The sequence below is a fragment of the Kwoniella bestiolae genome, chromosome 5 (assembly GCF_000512585.2).
Source record: "Kwoniella bestiolae CBS 10118 chromosome 5, complete sequence".
NCBI classification, from domain to species: Eukaryota; Fungi; Basidiomycota; class Tremellomycetes; order Tremellales; family Cryptococcaceae; genus Kwoniella; species Kwoniella bestiolae.
Window position 1 is genome coordinate 1,421,789 of NC_089245.1, and position 16,780 is coordinate 1,438,568.

The 16,780-nt window shown below is 47.8% G+C and overlaps 6 protein-coding genes across 6 annotated transcripts; 3 read left to right on the forward strand and 3 right to left on the reverse strand.

Annotated features, from left to right (window-relative positions):
• Positions 1–350: 350 nt before the first annotated feature.
• I302_106917 (acyl carrier protein) lies at positions 351–1,436 on the forward strand (the record flags this gene model as incomplete). The annotated part of the gene is made up of 5 exons (XM_019192430.2): positions 351–554; positions 856–994; positions 1,250–1,269; positions 1,348–1,357; positions 1,429–1,436. 5 exons carry the CDS (start codon positions 351–353, stop codon positions 1,434–1,436), a joined length of 381 nt encoding a protein of 126 aa, XP_019045427.2.
• A 308-nt stretch (positions 1,437–1,744) lies between these two features.
• I302_106918 (uncharacterized protein) lies at positions 1,745–4,195 on the reverse strand (the record flags this gene model as incomplete). Its single annotated transcript, XM_065870356.1, has 8 exons — positions 1,745–2,125; positions 2,189–2,314; positions 2,406–2,671; positions 2,734–2,898; positions 2,958–3,250; positions 3,466–3,582; positions 3,723–3,803; positions 3,930–4,195. The coding sequence occupies 8 exons, from the start codon at positions 4,193–4,195 to the stop codon at positions 1,745–1,747; spliced, it is 1,695 nt and encodes a 564-aa protein (XP_065726428.1).
• A 423-nt stretch (positions 4,196–4,618) lies between these two features.
• On the forward strand, positions 4,619–6,508 carry I302_106919 (uncharacterized protein; the record flags this gene model as incomplete). The annotated part of the gene is made up of 8 exons (XM_019192428.1): positions 4,619–4,715; positions 4,785–4,851; positions 4,925–5,083; positions 5,271–5,511; positions 5,597–5,739; positions 5,841–6,017; positions 6,078–6,148; positions 6,228–6,508. The coding sequence occupies 8 exons, from the start codon at positions 4,619–4,621 to the stop codon at positions 6,506–6,508; spliced, it is 1,236 nt and encodes a 411-aa protein (XP_019045425.1).
• A 162-nt stretch (positions 6,509–6,670) lies between these two features.
• On the reverse strand, positions 6,671–7,984 carry I302_106920 (uncharacterized protein; the record flags this gene model as incomplete). Its single annotated transcript, XM_019192427.1, has 5 exons — positions 6,671–7,077; positions 7,139–7,438; positions 7,512–7,614; positions 7,683–7,760; positions 7,859–7,984. 5 exons carry the CDS (start codon positions 7,982–7,984, stop codon positions 6,671–6,673), a joined length of 1,014 nt encoding a protein of 337 aa, XP_019045424.1.
• Positions 7,985–8,803: 819 nt separating this feature from the next.
• I302_106921 (uncharacterized protein) lies at positions 8,804–11,134 on the forward strand (the record flags this gene model as incomplete). The annotated part of the gene is made up of 1 exon (XM_019192426.1): positions 8,804–11,134. One exon carries the CDS (start codon positions 8,804–8,806, stop codon positions 11,132–11,134), a length of 2,331 nt encoding a protein of 776 aa, XP_019045423.1.
• A 198-nt stretch (positions 11,135–11,332) lies between these two features.
• Positions 11,333–13,756, reverse strand: I302_106922 (uncharacterized protein; the record flags this gene model as incomplete). The annotated part of the gene is made up of 2 exons (XM_019192425.1): positions 11,333–12,797; positions 12,855–13,756. 2 exons carry the CDS (start codon positions 13,754–13,756, stop codon positions 11,333–11,335), a joined length of 2,367 nt encoding a protein of 788 aa, XP_019045422.1.
• Between the last annotated feature and the right edge of the window lie 3,024 nt (positions 13,757–16,780).

The following is a 16,780-nucleotide window of genomic DNA, read 5'->3' on the forward strand; positions in this document are numbered from 1 at the left end:
TAATTCTTGACGATTGCGATTGAAGATGAAGTAAAAAGCGAGGATGTGACACTGGACTATCTATGCTGGATGTAAGTATAGGTATAGAAAGAAAGAGACGACTGAAATATACGAGATGTCAAAGTTAAAGAGAGGAGAGACCAACTGAAATCTGTGCCACATTGAATTGTATGATCGGATATACCGGTGTTATGTCTCGATTACCTCACCCACCATAGCGTATCACCATCATCTACAGTAGCATTCTCATCAGATATATGCATTCCATTCCTCGACATCGATCCAAATAACATCATTCTCACCTGCATACCACACCATCCATATAATACACCCACAACCGATCTATCACGATGTACAGAACACTCCCCCTCCTCCGATCAGCCCTCCCCTCCCTCCGACCCCAACTCCGATCAACCGCTGTCCGAGCAATCAAGCCCCAAAAGGTCGTATTTCAATATCGAAGTTATGCGGCAGCTGCTGGGTTAAGTAAGGACGATATCACCTCGAGGGTGTTGGACGTTTTGAAGAGTTTCGAGAAAGTTGATTCGACCAAGGTTAGTACGAGCACTTCCTTCATGGCTACGGGGAAGAGGTGGGTGGAATAGAAGAGAGCTGATTGGACTGTTCATGTTTGTGATCTATCTATCTACCAATCTGCTCGCATTTGATACATTACGATCGCCATGAACGATAAAATCCCCCTCCTCTATTTCAACACATCCCAACACGCCGATACACTCCTACTAAATCAAATCGCCAAATATTGAAACCACGCTGTCATTCATCAATCCAACCCAAACATTCGATCTTCATTTCCCGCAATCTCATTTCCCAACTGGCGCCCCCCGCCCACAGCTCACACCAGGAGCCTCATTCACATCCGATCTCGGACTCGACTCCCTCGACGCCGTAGAGGTAGTCATGGCTATCGAGGAGGAGTTCGCCATTGAGATCCCCGATGCCGAGGCCGATGAGATCACCACGGTACAAAAAGGTGAGTTTTGAGTTCGGAATAGGGAATATAGATTGTGGGAGCAATGATAAGCTGGGCTGCTGGGGTGAGAGTGAAGAGTGAGATGGACGGGTCGTATATGGTACAGGAGAATTGAGTAGAACGGGCTCGATCGGTAGGCGAAGAGGTAGACAGAAGTGGAGAAGGAGAATTGCATGTGTCATCAGAGGATCATTCTAGGGGAAGAACAGACCATTTTAACATGGATCGAATGCTGACTTACTTTTGAACCTACAGCTATCGACTACGTTTCTCACGTGAGTAGTATATAGTGAAACGATACACATATCGTACACGTAAATGCTGACCTTACTCCTATTCATCGCTCACAATAGTCCCCAGAAGGTATGTCCCTTGTTCTGTCATCAGACCATACTTGAGCAGAACACAACACTGACTTTTAATGTGATCTGCAGCCCATTAAATCAACGACTACAACACAACGTTCATAGTATAGGTGGAAGAGGATTGACTCAATTATGCAACAACTTCTCAGCCATCACATATCAATATAATTCCGCTAATAAATCAAGTGTACGCTGATCGTTCGTGAATGATTCATAATTCATGGTTTGGTTCATCATCTTACATAAGTATAAACAGCAACAAGAGAGATCATCAAGTATGAAGAACACGATAGCCTACTGGAAGGGGGTCTATCGATCTATGGACAAGCGAGAAAGTCTTCACCAAGAAAGATGCAGTGTGAGAGAGATTGCCGGACCAGGCATTCTACACTTTGCCATACGGGACGAACTCCTCAACCCAGACATATCCCTTCATCCCCTTTTTCTTCTTCTTCTTACCTTCCTCATTCGCAACACCATTACTATTTCCATTAACCTCCGAATGATCTTCAACGACCGTGCCCGTACCAGTGTGGCTAGAATGCGTAGAAGCGTTCCTAGACATTTCGACTGATTCCTCACTCTTCTCTTCCATATTCACATCAACTCCTAATACTGGTTCTTGGTTCTCCGGTTGGTCGATTAGTCCCATCTGCCTCGCCGACCTTCTTTCACCAGGTATGATGGGTCGATCTCTACCGTCTAATCCCTGGAACTCGGGCGAGATATGACGGCGTTTACGCGATGGTCCAGAGTCGGAGTCGAACTATATCCCAACCATCGTCAGATCTCATAACCATATTCACGCTTATTGGGTGAACTAACTCACGTCAGAATGATCATCATAGACATAATCAACCTTCTTACTCTGTCTTCTCGTTCGAGTTGATCTCATTTCAGCTTGTTGTTGCATTTCCAAAGCCTGAGCGATTCTCCTTCGAGCTCTTTGGATTCGCTACACCAGTCAAAACACCACATCAGCATTGTTCTGTCCGTCCCTCTCAATGCGGACCAGATTCAGAGATATGATATAAAAGCAAACTCACCGCCTCCTCCTTCTCCGCACTCTCTATCCTATCTTTCAACCTCTCCGCCAAATCACCTTCGTTCTTCCTAGCTTGAGCCAACTTCTTAGCCTCCGTTGCCGCCTTACTCCCCTTCGCAACTCCGTTATTGGGCTTCGTCTCGGAACTCTCACTGAAACTCTCCAAATCGCTTATCAAACGATCATATGTTTCTCGGTCGGATGTTATGCAGATTAATTGACATGGTCTCTTGTATGGATTGCCGGATTTATACAATCTCCATGAATCTATTCACCACCCAACTATCAGCTCACTTCATTATTAGATGAGAACCAAAGTAAAACCTTACCATCGAAAGACCATATCCTCGCTCTGTCCCTTGTCAATCCCAATTCTTTCACTATGATGGAGTCTCTCGCTTCATTCTCCAATTGCGGTTTCTTGCCTCTACTATCATTGGCTTTGGCAGGGAATTCTCGGTGTATCACATTTCTGATGGAGTCCGAGTGAGTTACTGATCCGATGATCATTAGCTAGGGTCTGAAATTAACGTGAGACAAAAAGCTAACGTACATTGCCAATCAACCAGCTGCCTCAGCAGACTTGCCCTTTCCCTCCAATCCAGCTCGAACAACCCACCACCCCTAGCTTCGACTTGAGTAATCGGGTTCTTAGCCGCACGAGCATTGGAGGGTTCACCATAATACCTCAATCTGCCTAATTCGGATCGATAGGGATCAGAAGTGCAGCATGATCCTCTGTCTTCTTCGTTTATAGGCCATCCTCTATCCCAGACGGTCCACTCGGAGGTGTTGGTCAGCTGGTCGGTAATGTAGTTTGATAATTGCTGTTGTATATTTTCGGGTCTACAACGAGAATCATGATATCAGGATCAGTTTGTACCAGGATGTTGAGCGAAAGGATGGTGGTAAGGTACCACTTGGCTACCAACGTATGTACTTCTCGCTCTGGTCCAAAACCAAAATTACCCTGAGGTATTATCCACCCAAGACAATCGCGGCGAAAAGGCGTGGTACAACCAACAATCGACTAGATCACCCATCGTAGACAACCAACTTACGTTAGATTTTTCGAACCAGATCTGAGGTTCTTGATATTACCCAAGAAACAAATCAAGATACTCTCGAAAATGTCGTCCGGTCTATTCGCAACAGGTTCCTTAAGACATTTCTCGAAACTAAATCAGACAACGATCACTCGTCAGCACCAACACCACGTTGGAAAGGAGGGTACGGGTATAGGTGCCACACGCCGGTGATCGGAATTTCAGATCTCGAAGCGACCGTCATCATTTGCGGTGCGGAAGTATCGACGTACTCTTGAAAACACTCCAGTCTCGGTATATGATTCCTCAGATTGAACTTGATGATGAAGGACCATACATAGGCTATCTGCCAGCTACAACAACATGGAATCAGTACATGTGGCACATTTGCTTTTGTTTCCAATGTGAGATATGATGGATGACTGGACGCCAACGCGCGGACCTCCATCACACAACTGCCGAACCTTCGCATCACTCACTCATCTTCCATATTAGCAGATTTGACCTCTACGACCTGATGTTTCCTCACATCCTCTTCGTACCTTGCTTTCGAATCTTCGATGCGCTGTTCCTCCTTATTGAGAGGTACGGTATACTCGGTATTTGCATAGCTGTGGGTTGGTTCGACTACTTCTACCGATTCGCTCCTTGTGCTTAGTCGTCCATTCTGAGCAGTTGGGATAGGCGTGGAAGAGCTGGAGCCAGAGCCAGAGCGAGATTGGGATTTGAGGATGATTTTGGACATTTGCACGTATGGACCCTTGAAGGATTACAAGAGCTGTGTTGGTTCTGAAAAGATTCTGAGAAGTAGGATATCTATGTTTGTAGTTGGAATGTAATGATGGGTATTCTGAGGAGAGATGAAGAAGAGAAAGACAAATGATGAATGATACCTGGCGTCTTTGTATAACTATATACTCACTCAACCACTGTACGCGATTGAATTTCGAACATGAATTATTCGACTTTACCCCACACAGAACACCACGTGTTTGTCTATGTTACCCCGCATCTCATTGATTTCTCTTTTTACCCGAGCACGGTGTTGATGATGATGCATACAGTGTGGGTCGAGCAGGATTAGGATTGATCAAGCCCACTCTCATAGCAGTCAAGGGATATCTACAAATCAATCAAGCAAAAGCAAAAAGACATACTACCCCATGCCATGCTACTACGCTCAATAACATTCACAGCCCCAAGAAGGGGCTTGGGCACGAGTGTCAGAGGAGTACACGATTTCATACGAGGACCTACTCCTGGCGGTGAGTCTGCTTTCTTCGACAGGTTGAGGTTCGAAGGGGACAGCTGATGTATATGATCTCCTCATGCAGGTACATACAAGGTCCCACTGAACAATCCCAAGATCATAGGTGTATACTCCTCAAGAGGAAGTAGACCGTGTGTATCTCCAATCTGCTTGATCTTTCAAATCCTTTGGGAACTGTCAGCTGATAGGATGTCTCTCGCCCAGATATCAAGAAGATACCGCTGTGGTGGGATCATTACAACTACCTCCATCCGAGCTTCAGAATACCTTGGCGAAGCTGGAAACTCCATGTGAGTGGGATCCCGCATCTGCAGGATCAGACTTCCTGGCTGGGCAGGTAGCTGCTTTTGGGATATTCGACGGGTGAGTAAATAGTCTCGTTCGCTCAGGATGATGCTGTATGTGATAAGGACGCAACCTACCATCGAGTCTCTCGAGAGCCGCTTGAACATCCCGACCGAATACAGTTCGTCAACTGCCCCGATCTGATTCCTGCCTTGGTCATCTCTCCAACTTTAGAGCTATGAAGCTGACACGACTTATCCCCCAGCCACGGCGGTAAAGAAGTATCAACCTACCTGAGAGAAAACCTCTTCAACCAGATTGAATCCATCTCCAAATCCGATATTCCAGACCTCGTACAGTGGACCAAAGAGAAGCATGCAGGGTACTTTAAGCGTTGGCGAGGAGGCGTCTTATCGCGATATACGAAATTCGCAGCTAATGGACAGAAAGCAGGAGAAGGAGAAGAGATGACGCTGGAGGAGAGGTTGACTACTGCTTTTCTCAGTGTGAGCTTGCTATGCTTTCAACCTCTATAATTGAGTGGAGTAGGATTACCTGACATGAGCTTGGATGTGAATTTTGGATGTGTAGGCGGATAAACAGGTACTTGAGGGAATCGAGAAATCGAAAAGGTGTGGATCAACCGCTTCGGTAGTATTGCTTCAATCGCTTGATGAGCCTGCTCAACCTTATTGGGCCGCTAAGAAGTTGAGTCTGACAGTTGCGCACTGCGGGTGAGTGGGCTGTTCATCCATCTCTCTATATCCGATTGAGGTTCGATTTCGTTCGCATCACGCTCGCTTTCGCTCACCGACGTTTCTCTTACGGTGTATAGCGATACTCGCGCGCTGTTGTGTCATCAACCCACCGGCCAAGTGATTCCTCTGACAGAGAAACATCACGCAGAAGCTAGAGTAGAAGCCAGTAGGCTGAGACGGATGGGAGCAGAGTTATTGGTCTCGGACAGTTTTGGTGAGAGTCGGTGGATGGGTGTGGTGGAAAATACCAGAGGGTGAGAATCGCATCATATCTTGATCTGACCACGCGGTGTATACTAACATGTTGGCGGCAGATTCGGTGATGGTGAATGGAAGCCTTCAGGGGTGACCGTCGAGCCAGAAGTGACGACTAGAGTGATAGATGGTGAGTCATATCATCATATGATTAAGCTTTTAAATTATTATCTGGGCGGACCAGAGCTGACGGAAGAGGGTATCCATAGGCCACGAGCACTCCTACCTTATCCTCCTGACTGACGGACTCACCTCCCTCCTATCAGACCAAGAACTCGTAGACCTCATCCGAAAATCGTTTGACCCAACCCGAGCAGCTAAGACGATCGTTCATTTCGCTGAGGACCTGGGCGCTTCAGATAATTGTACGGCCGTAGTGGTGCCCTTGCATGGGTGGGGTCATGTAGGTGGAGAAGATACGACGAAAGAGAGGAGGGAGTGGAGGAGAAGGAGGTTCGGGGAGATGAATACTAGGATGCAGCGGATGTGATCAGATGGGCGCATCTCTCCAAGATCTCCGGATACAGGATCGCAATCATGACAGTAGAAGGTAGAAGGGGGTTCAATATATATACATTAAATAGCATATTCATATAACATCGTATAATCATGTACAGTACAATCAATGCAGCTTATACCAGGAGAAATGGTATCACTGTCCATTCTCCACTTCTGCCCAGGGCGGATCATCTTCCACATCTACCATCACTTGATCTTCATTCTGATCCGTCTGATCTGTCTGTATGGCAGAGTCATCAAGTACCGTCGACTGAGCTGTTTCTGGTCCAGTAGTATTCTGCGAATTCGCAGCTTGTCCCCCTTCTTCCATCTGCACATCACCCTGTGCTGGCGATCTATCCTTATCCGGACTGATCAGAGCTATCTTCCCGTTCTTGTCCACTCCCCAACTTTTACCTTTTTTGTTCTTGTTACCTTGGCTACCTCTAGATGAATATCCAGATATCACTTGTGATAAGACGGTCTTGGTCAATAATACATTCTCGCCGTGGGTTGAGGGTGGTAAGCCCAGGGACTCCAATACGTTTGGACCTAGTTCGACTATACCATAGAAGATGTGTTAGCGGACAGTCTACTCAATGGGAAAGACAATAACACCCACCCTTCTGTGAAGTCTTCATAGCATCCAAATCGAAATTCTCCAGATCCTCTGGTCTATCAATCACAAATCTAGGTTTGAGATTTCCACTCCCCTTGGGTCGTCCTCTCTTGGCCCCTATGGACAAAGTATCAAGTGGTAGTTTGATTGCCGCCGAGGAGGGCCCAGGTCCCGCTTCTCCCTGGTTTGGTTGAGCTTGAGCTTGAGGTTGGGAACGAGGTTCGAGGGTGATGGCTCGGAAGGTTAGTCGGTGGTTTGTTGAGTAGAGTGGTGGGTGGGTAGGTTCATGGGGGTTGTCCGAGTCTTTACAACAGAGATTTCTCATTAGCTCTCTCTATTACTTGAAGTAGATCGAGCCGGGAGGTGAGAAGCTCACTCCGTATCAATCCTAATATCACTTCATCCCCTATCAGTGGTGTAGTTTGACCCTGGAATATCTGATTGCCCAACTTAAGGAATGGCAGCGGTGTATCCAAGCCCTGATGATTATCTACATGTCAGATGCGGTGGCATATAACCATTTTGATGATCAGGCGAATGAACTTACAATGAGTTGATACTGATTCTCACTCTGTAAAGCCTTGGAATCCAAAGTCGTCCCTAAATCCATCGTAACGTATATCTCCTATACTCCCCCACATCAGCATTCGATATATGCCCCTGTAAGATTGGCGTGCGAGTTGCTTGAGATAACGATAGTGGTGAAAGCAGGACAACACTCACCTCCTCTTCCTCTTCGTACTCGTCCTCGTCAAGCTCTTCAAAATTATCAATATGTGTCCATCCTTCCCCCAGTATCGTTTGTCCTTCAGCCAAGAACCGTGAAGCGTCGTCGGAAGATTCGAGCATAGCTGGTAATTTCTTCTTGCGGGTGTCTCCTTGTTCTACCCGGATATGATGTATATCTTCGATGATGGCCGAGACTGGATCAGATAGTAGAGGTCAGAAGTGAAGAGGGTCTCTCATCTTCAGTACCAGATTCGAACATGTCAACAACCTCCAACGGAGATTCTCGGTGATCTCCGCTTTGACCTCTACTTGTATGGGATTTTACCTTTTTGCCGAAAAGTTGGGACTTCAGTCTCTTGGTCCTGTTGCTCTTGAACTCGGATTACTTTGAATTTCTGAACGATAAGTGACAAGTAAACACATCTTCCTACTATCGTGCTGCTACTACCCACCTTGGAGGTGAAGCGGAAGACCTTTAGATGAGATAAGACGATGATAACGATATACTCGATATGAGACGTGCGGGCATTGTAAGGTGAGTGAAGAGTAGAAAATCATGATCTTCCGAGTTCTGCTAATCTGTGATATAGCTTGAGACGAGCGGCCGGCCTTCCGCTTCGACCTGCAACATGTCGATACCCTCTTATAATTCCAGCGTCAGCCTATACAAGAACAGCCTATAGAATTCCAGACTCGTTCGGCTGTTCGAGAAGGTATACTACCGCTGTCTCCCCACTTGATACGGCTGGAATCACGGATGATCAGCCCCCCTCAACAACCTCGATCAATACCTACTCGAGCGTAATTTGTTTACTACACGACCGCTCTATACCCCTTGCAGCCCTGCTTGATCACTATGATCTCACTGCTCTCATCCCTCCAGATCACCTTATACCACTGCTTAAACATAAATCTCGTCCATCCGACATCATAACCCTCATGCCCTCCGTCATAGCCTACGTCGAAGAAGAACAAGTGTTCATGGACCATATATTAGAACTCCTACAGAAGCTCCTAGTGCATCTAGGGCAACATCAGATGTTCGCCTTGCTCCCTGCTGTCGTGCAGCTCTTTTTGAATAGGATGGAAGTAGAATTGGATGTGACTGTACAGCCAAATATCGGGGATCTTCAAGCGAAATATAAAGGGTTTATACAGTACCTACGATTCTTTGCTACCCTCGGCCCATCAAAATCCACTCAACCTCTACCCTTACCCGTGCGAGACCAGGTCGCTCGAATCGTTGCACACCTGCTTAAAACACTTTCGGAAATACCTTCTTCATCCGATGTGACCCAACAACCTCAATTATCAGCTGCGATGTTCAAGTGCCTATTCAGGCGGAGAATGCTTACTCCGGAACTACGGAAAATGCTAGTGGGCCATGCGTTTGACAGAAAGATAGATCTGACAAGGTTCCAATGGCAACAATGTACCCTGTCAGCTATGGAGGAAAGGAACGATAGAGCAGCTAAGAGGTATAGGGTCAGGTGGAAGTTGGCTATAGACAGGGAGGAGGCGGAGGCCGAAGCTGGTCAGGCGAATGCTAAAGCTGAGGATGACGAAGTGGAAGAGGTGGAGATAGATGCGGAAGAACTGTTGGAACAAGCTGGAATAGTCAATGAAGAACCACTCAAAAGCACGATCGAGATGTCCACACCCACCACCTCGATAACAGAACGGGACAAGCAGATATCCAGAATCATCAGTGAGATGGTGATTTCACAATATAGTAATTCGATGGAAAAGATCTTGTCCTTAATGAAACCGTACCTCACACCTTCAGAGCTGGATGCGCGAATGGAAAAGTCTACTGGTCCAGGGCTGAAGAACAGCATGAGAGGAGTCAATTTCCGCCCAACACGATACGACGTTTATTCTCTACTTCGTTACGCCTGGTCAATACTCTTAGATAGATGTTCAAAGGATAAAACCGTTACTTCCGAAGCTCTGATCGAAATGGCTGAGACCCTCCCTGGAGATGCTGTCGTTGGCCATACCCTCACACCTATAATGCACGGCCTGGTCAAACGGGGCGAACCCCTCAAAGCATGGGAAATATGGAGAGATCTAATAGAACGAGAGAAATCTGCTCCGTCCATTGCCAAGGGTCTTTTCGTCGATAGAATCACACTAGCAGTGGCTACGGAAGCTTGTCGATCAGCCATTGATATCGATACCGCCATCATGCTGGTCGATACATGGGGCAAGAAACCCACTTCTAGGATTAAGGTTAAAAGGAAGGAAAAGTGGGCAGGATCGATACGCCTAGATGCGCAGAATATCAATATTCTCCTTGACCTGTGTAGACTCGATGGGAAACCTTCTTTGGCATTTAGGTTGTGGTCCGCTGCCTTACCTCGTTATGGGGTATATCTGGATGATATTTCCATGAACCTGCTGCTGGACATAGCGAGATACAGCGATAACGAGTTGGAGAATGAGGTGATGTTATCGAAACAAGAGGAGAACGAGTTGTTCAGAAAGAGGTTGAGAGCTATAGCGCAAGAATTCAGGTTCCGGAGAAAAAAGGAATCGACCGATGATGATGTCGAGGAAGATGGGGGATCGAACGGGAATAGTAGAGTATACGACGACGATGCGTGGGCGAATAGCCCTACGAGCATTCTACTGGATAACCCCAATAACGCGTGGAGGTATCGAGGTGATAAAGGCGGATTGGAAGCTCCGTGGAAGAAGGCCCGAAGGATATTCCGTCAGGTCATACTGGGGAATTGGCCTCATTTGAGAGAAGTGGAATCGCCTTTGGAGGTGGCCCATCAAGGCGCTTTCAGTTCGATCGTATCGTTCTTCACCGACACCGACCAATCCACCTTCCCTCCTGATCCCAACTCCAAAGCAGAAGATAAAGAGATACACTTGCCTTCCCCCAACGCACGATTCACCCATATAATCCCCACATCCAATACCTTCCGATCGTACATCGCTTTACTGGGGTATTACAATAGACATTCGGAGATACCCATCGTCCTAGCTTGGATGAAGAGGTTGGGTATAACACCTACCTTCTCGACTATGTGTCTTGCGTTATTACATATCTGCGAGGCTGAGGGACCGAGAAGGTGGGTGAAAGGGTTTGGTGAGAATGGGGGGAGGGCGTTAGTCAGGGACGAGGAGATCATGAGGAGGTGGTTGCAGGATTGGCTGGAGGGTGCTGCAAAGGGGAGGAAGGTGATCGTACCGACTGAGAAGGACGTGGCGGATAGTAGGAGGTGGTTGGCCGAGAGGAGACAGAGGTTGACTGCGTGAGGTAGTTTAGTGTAAATTCTCTTTTGATCCACATGACATACTGGTCCAGGGGTTATCGCTACACCGTTATATATACTGTATATCCAAATTTCATGTTTCGCACATTGAAGCTGGATGAAAATGCATTGAAAGTACAACAGACTGTCTGAAATATCATGACTTGAATTTATATGTATGTATATATTTGATAAAAACCCATCACGTAGCGTTCGACCACCCTTCTGCCCAACTCCCTCTCCTCTCCGACCAATGAGGGGACGAAGCTGCCCTTGCACCCTCCCCACCAGACGCTACAACCAACCTCTGACCCAACTCATCTACCATCTCACTCCCGCTGCCACCACTTCCTCGCCCAGAGCCAGAGCCAGTACTGGAAATCATCTTCCGTAACTTCGCAAACGTGCCCATACCGAGACTACCTCTCCTTGGGAATCCCTCGCTCAACCCTTGTAAACCATTCTCTACCGCACTGAAACTTCCAATCCTATTACTATGAGCATAGGTCTCACCCGCTCCAGATGTGGGGACGGACAACCTCCCACCTGTCCCACCAGGCATTAAAGGGAAAGCAGAATCAACAGATTCGAACCTTGATCTACCCTTGAACGTCGGTTCATTACCGAACTCGAATTCGTGGATGTGGGATCGTGAGGTCACATGCTCGATCTTGTATTTTGATCCCATAGCTGTCTGAGGAGCAGATTGTGATTGAGAAGAGACTTTACGTGATGAGGAGGATGAGGAAAGCGATGCTCGAGCGGGACTGGGCGCCAGATGACGATGAGCCGTGGCAGTCGGACTGATCGAGCTTGATGTTCGCGACATTCCTATAGCAGAGGCAGCTCCAGAGATGGAAGTGGACGGTGGGAGGCTTTCCGAAGCTGCTAATGCTATGTCCGCAGCTGCCGCCAGGGAATCTATAAAGTCGACTTCTGCCCAGTGACCAGTGGTGAATGAGCTTCGCGATGGTCCAGCACTAGTATTACCGTTGGACTGTTCGCCCATCGATCCTCTGCTCTCCGTCCCTGCTGATCCTGGATCTCCAGAGGATCGATCTGAACCCGGATTGGTGGGTCTGACTACGATGTTGAGGCCCAACCCCGTGGTACGAGCCGGGGAAGATTTGTATCGCAGTAATCTTGGACGAGATGCGGGAGGTAGACTGGCAATTGGAGATCCGTGAGGACTGGTCTCTTCAGGCGCAGTGAATGCTTGATAGGATGGTGGCTGTTGGAATATTGCCTGACTAGCTTGAGGCGGTGTACGTCGTTGCACAGGACGGGGAGTGAGCGCGCTGAACGATTGACGCAAGACGTTCGGAGCACTCGGTCTTCGACTATCCGTGACTGATCGACGACCTCCTCTACTTGTCGGCGAGGGCGTAGCGGTCGAAGTGGTAGGCGGGGCGTCTGACATTCTACGCAGTTCTGCGCCTGGACCTGTAGGAGAATAATGATAATCTGATGAAGTTGCCATTGGCGCGTAGACCGAGACGGGAGTGACGCCCGGTTGTCTGGGTGCGAAGGGGTCGTTGAATGATGTAAAGGGGTTTCGATAGGACGAAGACGATGCAGGCTGTTCGAGAGGAGTGACGAGGGAGGTGGTAGATGTGGATGCGTTGGTACTGGTTTCTGTACCTAGACTGGGCGTTTCCAGCTCGGCTCTGTTAAAGCGGATCAGCAAGTGCTATCTATGTCTGATAGAAAGGTGAGTTACTCACTCATCAAGCTCATCCCCATCCCCATCACCATCACCATCCCTCGAGACCCACGCCCAGTCACCTCCACGTTGGATTCCCAACTCGCCATCTTTCTCCTTCAACGCCTGCAACTCTCTAAGCGTGAGCACAGGCAACGAGTTCGATCGGGTCATAGCGACAGTGGCGGAGAGTAATCTCGCACGGGACTTTGGAGGAGATTCAATATCCTCTTCGGCTTCTTCGGGCCTTTCTCTAGGTTCTACGCCCGCGCCAACTTCATCTCGAGACATGAACGTTTGATTCCTCTCCATCTCATGATTGGATGCGTCTCTAGATTTTGATGAATTGCCCTCCGAAGAACCCTGTGAGAAGATAGTAGTCATTGGAGCGGAAGCGAGGGGGGAGGGGTTGACCACGGGGTGAGCGAGAGAATGTCTCGATCGTGGAGGGAATCGATTAGCCGCAGGGGGTTCTCTGCCCATTGAAGATGCTGCTGAGGTAGTCGATGGTCGACCGGCCACGGGCAGCTCCCTACCCAAGGGTACAGGACTACTCGCCCCTGAACTAGGTCCACTGTCTCTTCTTGGCCAGCCGCTAGACTGGCTTGTCCCGCTCCCCAATCTCGCAGGGGCAGTGGGCAAAGCGTGACCCATACTCGACGAACCTCTTGACATACCCATTCCGCCTGCTCCTGCCAGTGCGCCGGCGGGTAATGGTCCGCCAAAGGGAGTGAGAAGTAACATCTGGTGTGCCGACAGTCTTCTACTGGGCGGTTGAATCTCATGCAATAACGGAGAAGGACGCCTCGGCCTTCCGGAGACGGATAATCTGTGCTGTGCTGTCGAAGTCATACTTGTACTGGCCATGGGGAGACCGCCGGTAGATGACGAGGTAGGTGACATCGAGGGAGCCATGGCGGTCATACTGATATTGATATTTTCCTTGGCAGGTGAGCGGGAGTGCGAAGTAGGAAAGGCGTATCCCTTTGAAGGGCCCGATGGTTCTTTCAGATAAGATTCTTCTATGGGTTTGAGAGGCAATGACGGGCGTCTGATCGAGGAGGACGAAGAGGAGGTAGGTAGAGTACGTGTCGATGAGGAGGGGTCGATGGGGAATGAACGAGGTGAATTGAGGGTGTATTCAGCTAGAGTGGCGTATAAAGGTTGATGAGTGTGTTTGGAAGATGTCGATGTCGACGTCGAGGGTTTTCTACAGTTGAGGCGACAAGATGATACAAGTAAGCATCTTTTCGTGATGAGTCATGATGATTGCGCAAGCAAGATGAGTGCGTAACTTTGTGGGAGCAGGGTGGGGTTTAGATGTCAGAGGGGGAGGAGAAGAGACGGGTGATGGTGGATTCCAGTGCAAAAACAATGTTTATAGTTATGACTTGATTCTGGTGCCTGTTGCCTTTTCCAACATCACGGAAAGGATGGAGGGGAGGGGAACTCACGAAGGGTGTATCTGATCAAAGGGTGATTCCTGTTCCTGCTCACGGTCTGCATTCATATCTATACCTGAGAAGTTCACTGGACGGAACATGCTGATGGGTCGATGTCGTTTATGTTAATTGGTGTGGGCGTGTACATATATACTGATAGGTGGTAATGGTGGCGATGTCACGAGGGATTGGAATAAGAATGGAAAAGCATCCGATGTGGTGGATTGTGGATCGAGCTAAGACCGGGATGCACTACAGCTGCATATATCCACCGGACCGAGGAATAAGGTTTGGTAGCTGCAGTTGTTGGCAGCAGGACAAGGACTTGTTCTCAAAGAGTTGAGTTATTCGAGACCTTGTCTAGGTCAGACTTTACTGAATTGGGATTGAGTTAAATCCGAGCTAAAATGGCTTAGCGTGATTTGATTTTATCAGGTGGACCTCGTCGAATCTCGAACGAGGTGGTTTAGACGGCTGAAAGGTTGGATGAAGGCCGGGGCGATGGTATGAATGGGTGTTGGAGGTGAGGTGGTCGGACTGATTTGTTAACAATTTACTACGTCCATGACTAGACTATGGTTCGTTGTGTTGTTGAAGATGGTGCTGATCGATCAATTGGTTCCGATGTTTACGAATATCTGATATCGGTCTATTGCGCATACACTACGAGTAGAACGCTTCTATCGAACACAATATGACTTGGTGGAATATCGACGATGGTAAGCTTGGAAGTGTCAAGAGAAATATTCATAACTAGACTAGATACGACATAGATGATGTTTGAGGCTTTTTGTTTTTCGTTTACAATACGCGGTATCGTAGAAACCTACATATGAGATCCCGGTTCCTCCTGGAACAAGAACTGGGAATGGGAATCCGGGTGGTGTTGGTGGTGGTACGGTACCCAACAACAAGGTTTTACCCCGATACGGTATGTGTACAGGCCGTGAATTTACCGCTGTGGAAGATAAAGTTTTTCACTTCTTACTATGAGAGGCAAAAACCCTGCGGTCCTGAGGGGGAGAGAAAAGGTATGAGTAATTTACAGAAAGCGCATTATGCAACTGAACCTCGGATGTAACGTAATGGATTTGATTGGATCTCTGTCGCTTCGACGAGACCGATCGGATCGCTACGAGCGATTCGTCAGGTAACTTAGGGAAAGGATACAGGAGAGTCAAGGTTAAATGGTTTTCCTGTACCATCCGGTACCTGCGGAAACGAGTAAAAAACTGGGATTTGGGATTTGGAATTTGACATTGATCGGTTGGGTCTCACTCTGGGGACTGTACCATTCACTTGGCACTGTTCTTTTTGGACGGTACACATGGAAGTCACAAGTCAAGTCAGCGGTAAGAGCAGTACATGTCTCACCCATATTGATCTGTATTTCAATACTGTATCAATATTCAAATGTACGACCCGAACAAACAATCAAACTTGGTCTTCTTTCTACATGTTCCAGTTTTCTTCTCTTACTTAACCCTTAATCTCGATCATCGCGGAATGGCGTCCGGGCAATATGTAGATGATGGAATAATCCGGAAAAACAAAAAAAAACAAAAAAAAGACAGGCATCGGGCTCTGCTAATCTTACAGGTCAAGACCTCCTAAACTCCCTTGCACTAAAGTCAAACACGACGGACGCGTGCGTTCTTTGCGTAATACCATGAATGAATGAATCATGAATCAATTTACCGTAGTCAGTCGTGTAAACGCGCAAAACACGTCTCGAGAGCATGATCAGTCGTACCAGTCGAGGGGGATACCGTAGCTCATCCGGGTGATCCCCGATAGCGCAGAGGTAAAAGATACTCCGTTGTGGATTACGAGTTATCCGTTATCCGTTCTTTGCGGATGACCAGTACGAGTTATAAAGTACTTACGTTCATAGGTGACACGTAACTAACACATAAGCGCGATGGTGTTTGATTCCATTGTTGTGTCTACGAGAGTGTTGTACGAGTATCTCCATTCTATGACCAGGACCCAAACCAAGAATGACTGCGAGATCTACGGAAAACAAAACGCAAAAGTGACAAACCGAGGCACCTCCCTCCCACAGTCTCGCGCAAAGGACAACAAACTCAGGTACCTTACTGTCCGGAGTACCTTTTTGACGATCTTTTCGCTTTGCTAACGTCATCTAATTCTGAAAGCTGTGTAACGTTTAGTTTTGAAGGTCCTCATTATCAAAGGGGACGCAACACCGCATGATCCGTCCTCTAAGCGTCGCTACGCGTATGTCGTCCCGATGTCCGTGGTCAAGGAGCATTGGGTTTGGAAGGTCTACGGACTTGGTGTTCGGGTCAAAGCAACAACTTCAACGGCAATGCCGGGGAACAGCTTTCATGATTTCACTTTAGGTGCCATCGTAAGTTGATCGCCAATCTAGGTCACAGGATTCAGGCTACGGTTCAATCATATGCAGTGTGGTGTCAATACATGACTGCGGGCTGTACGTCCTTGAAAAAGATCGACAGGAACGAATGTGATCACGAGTCAG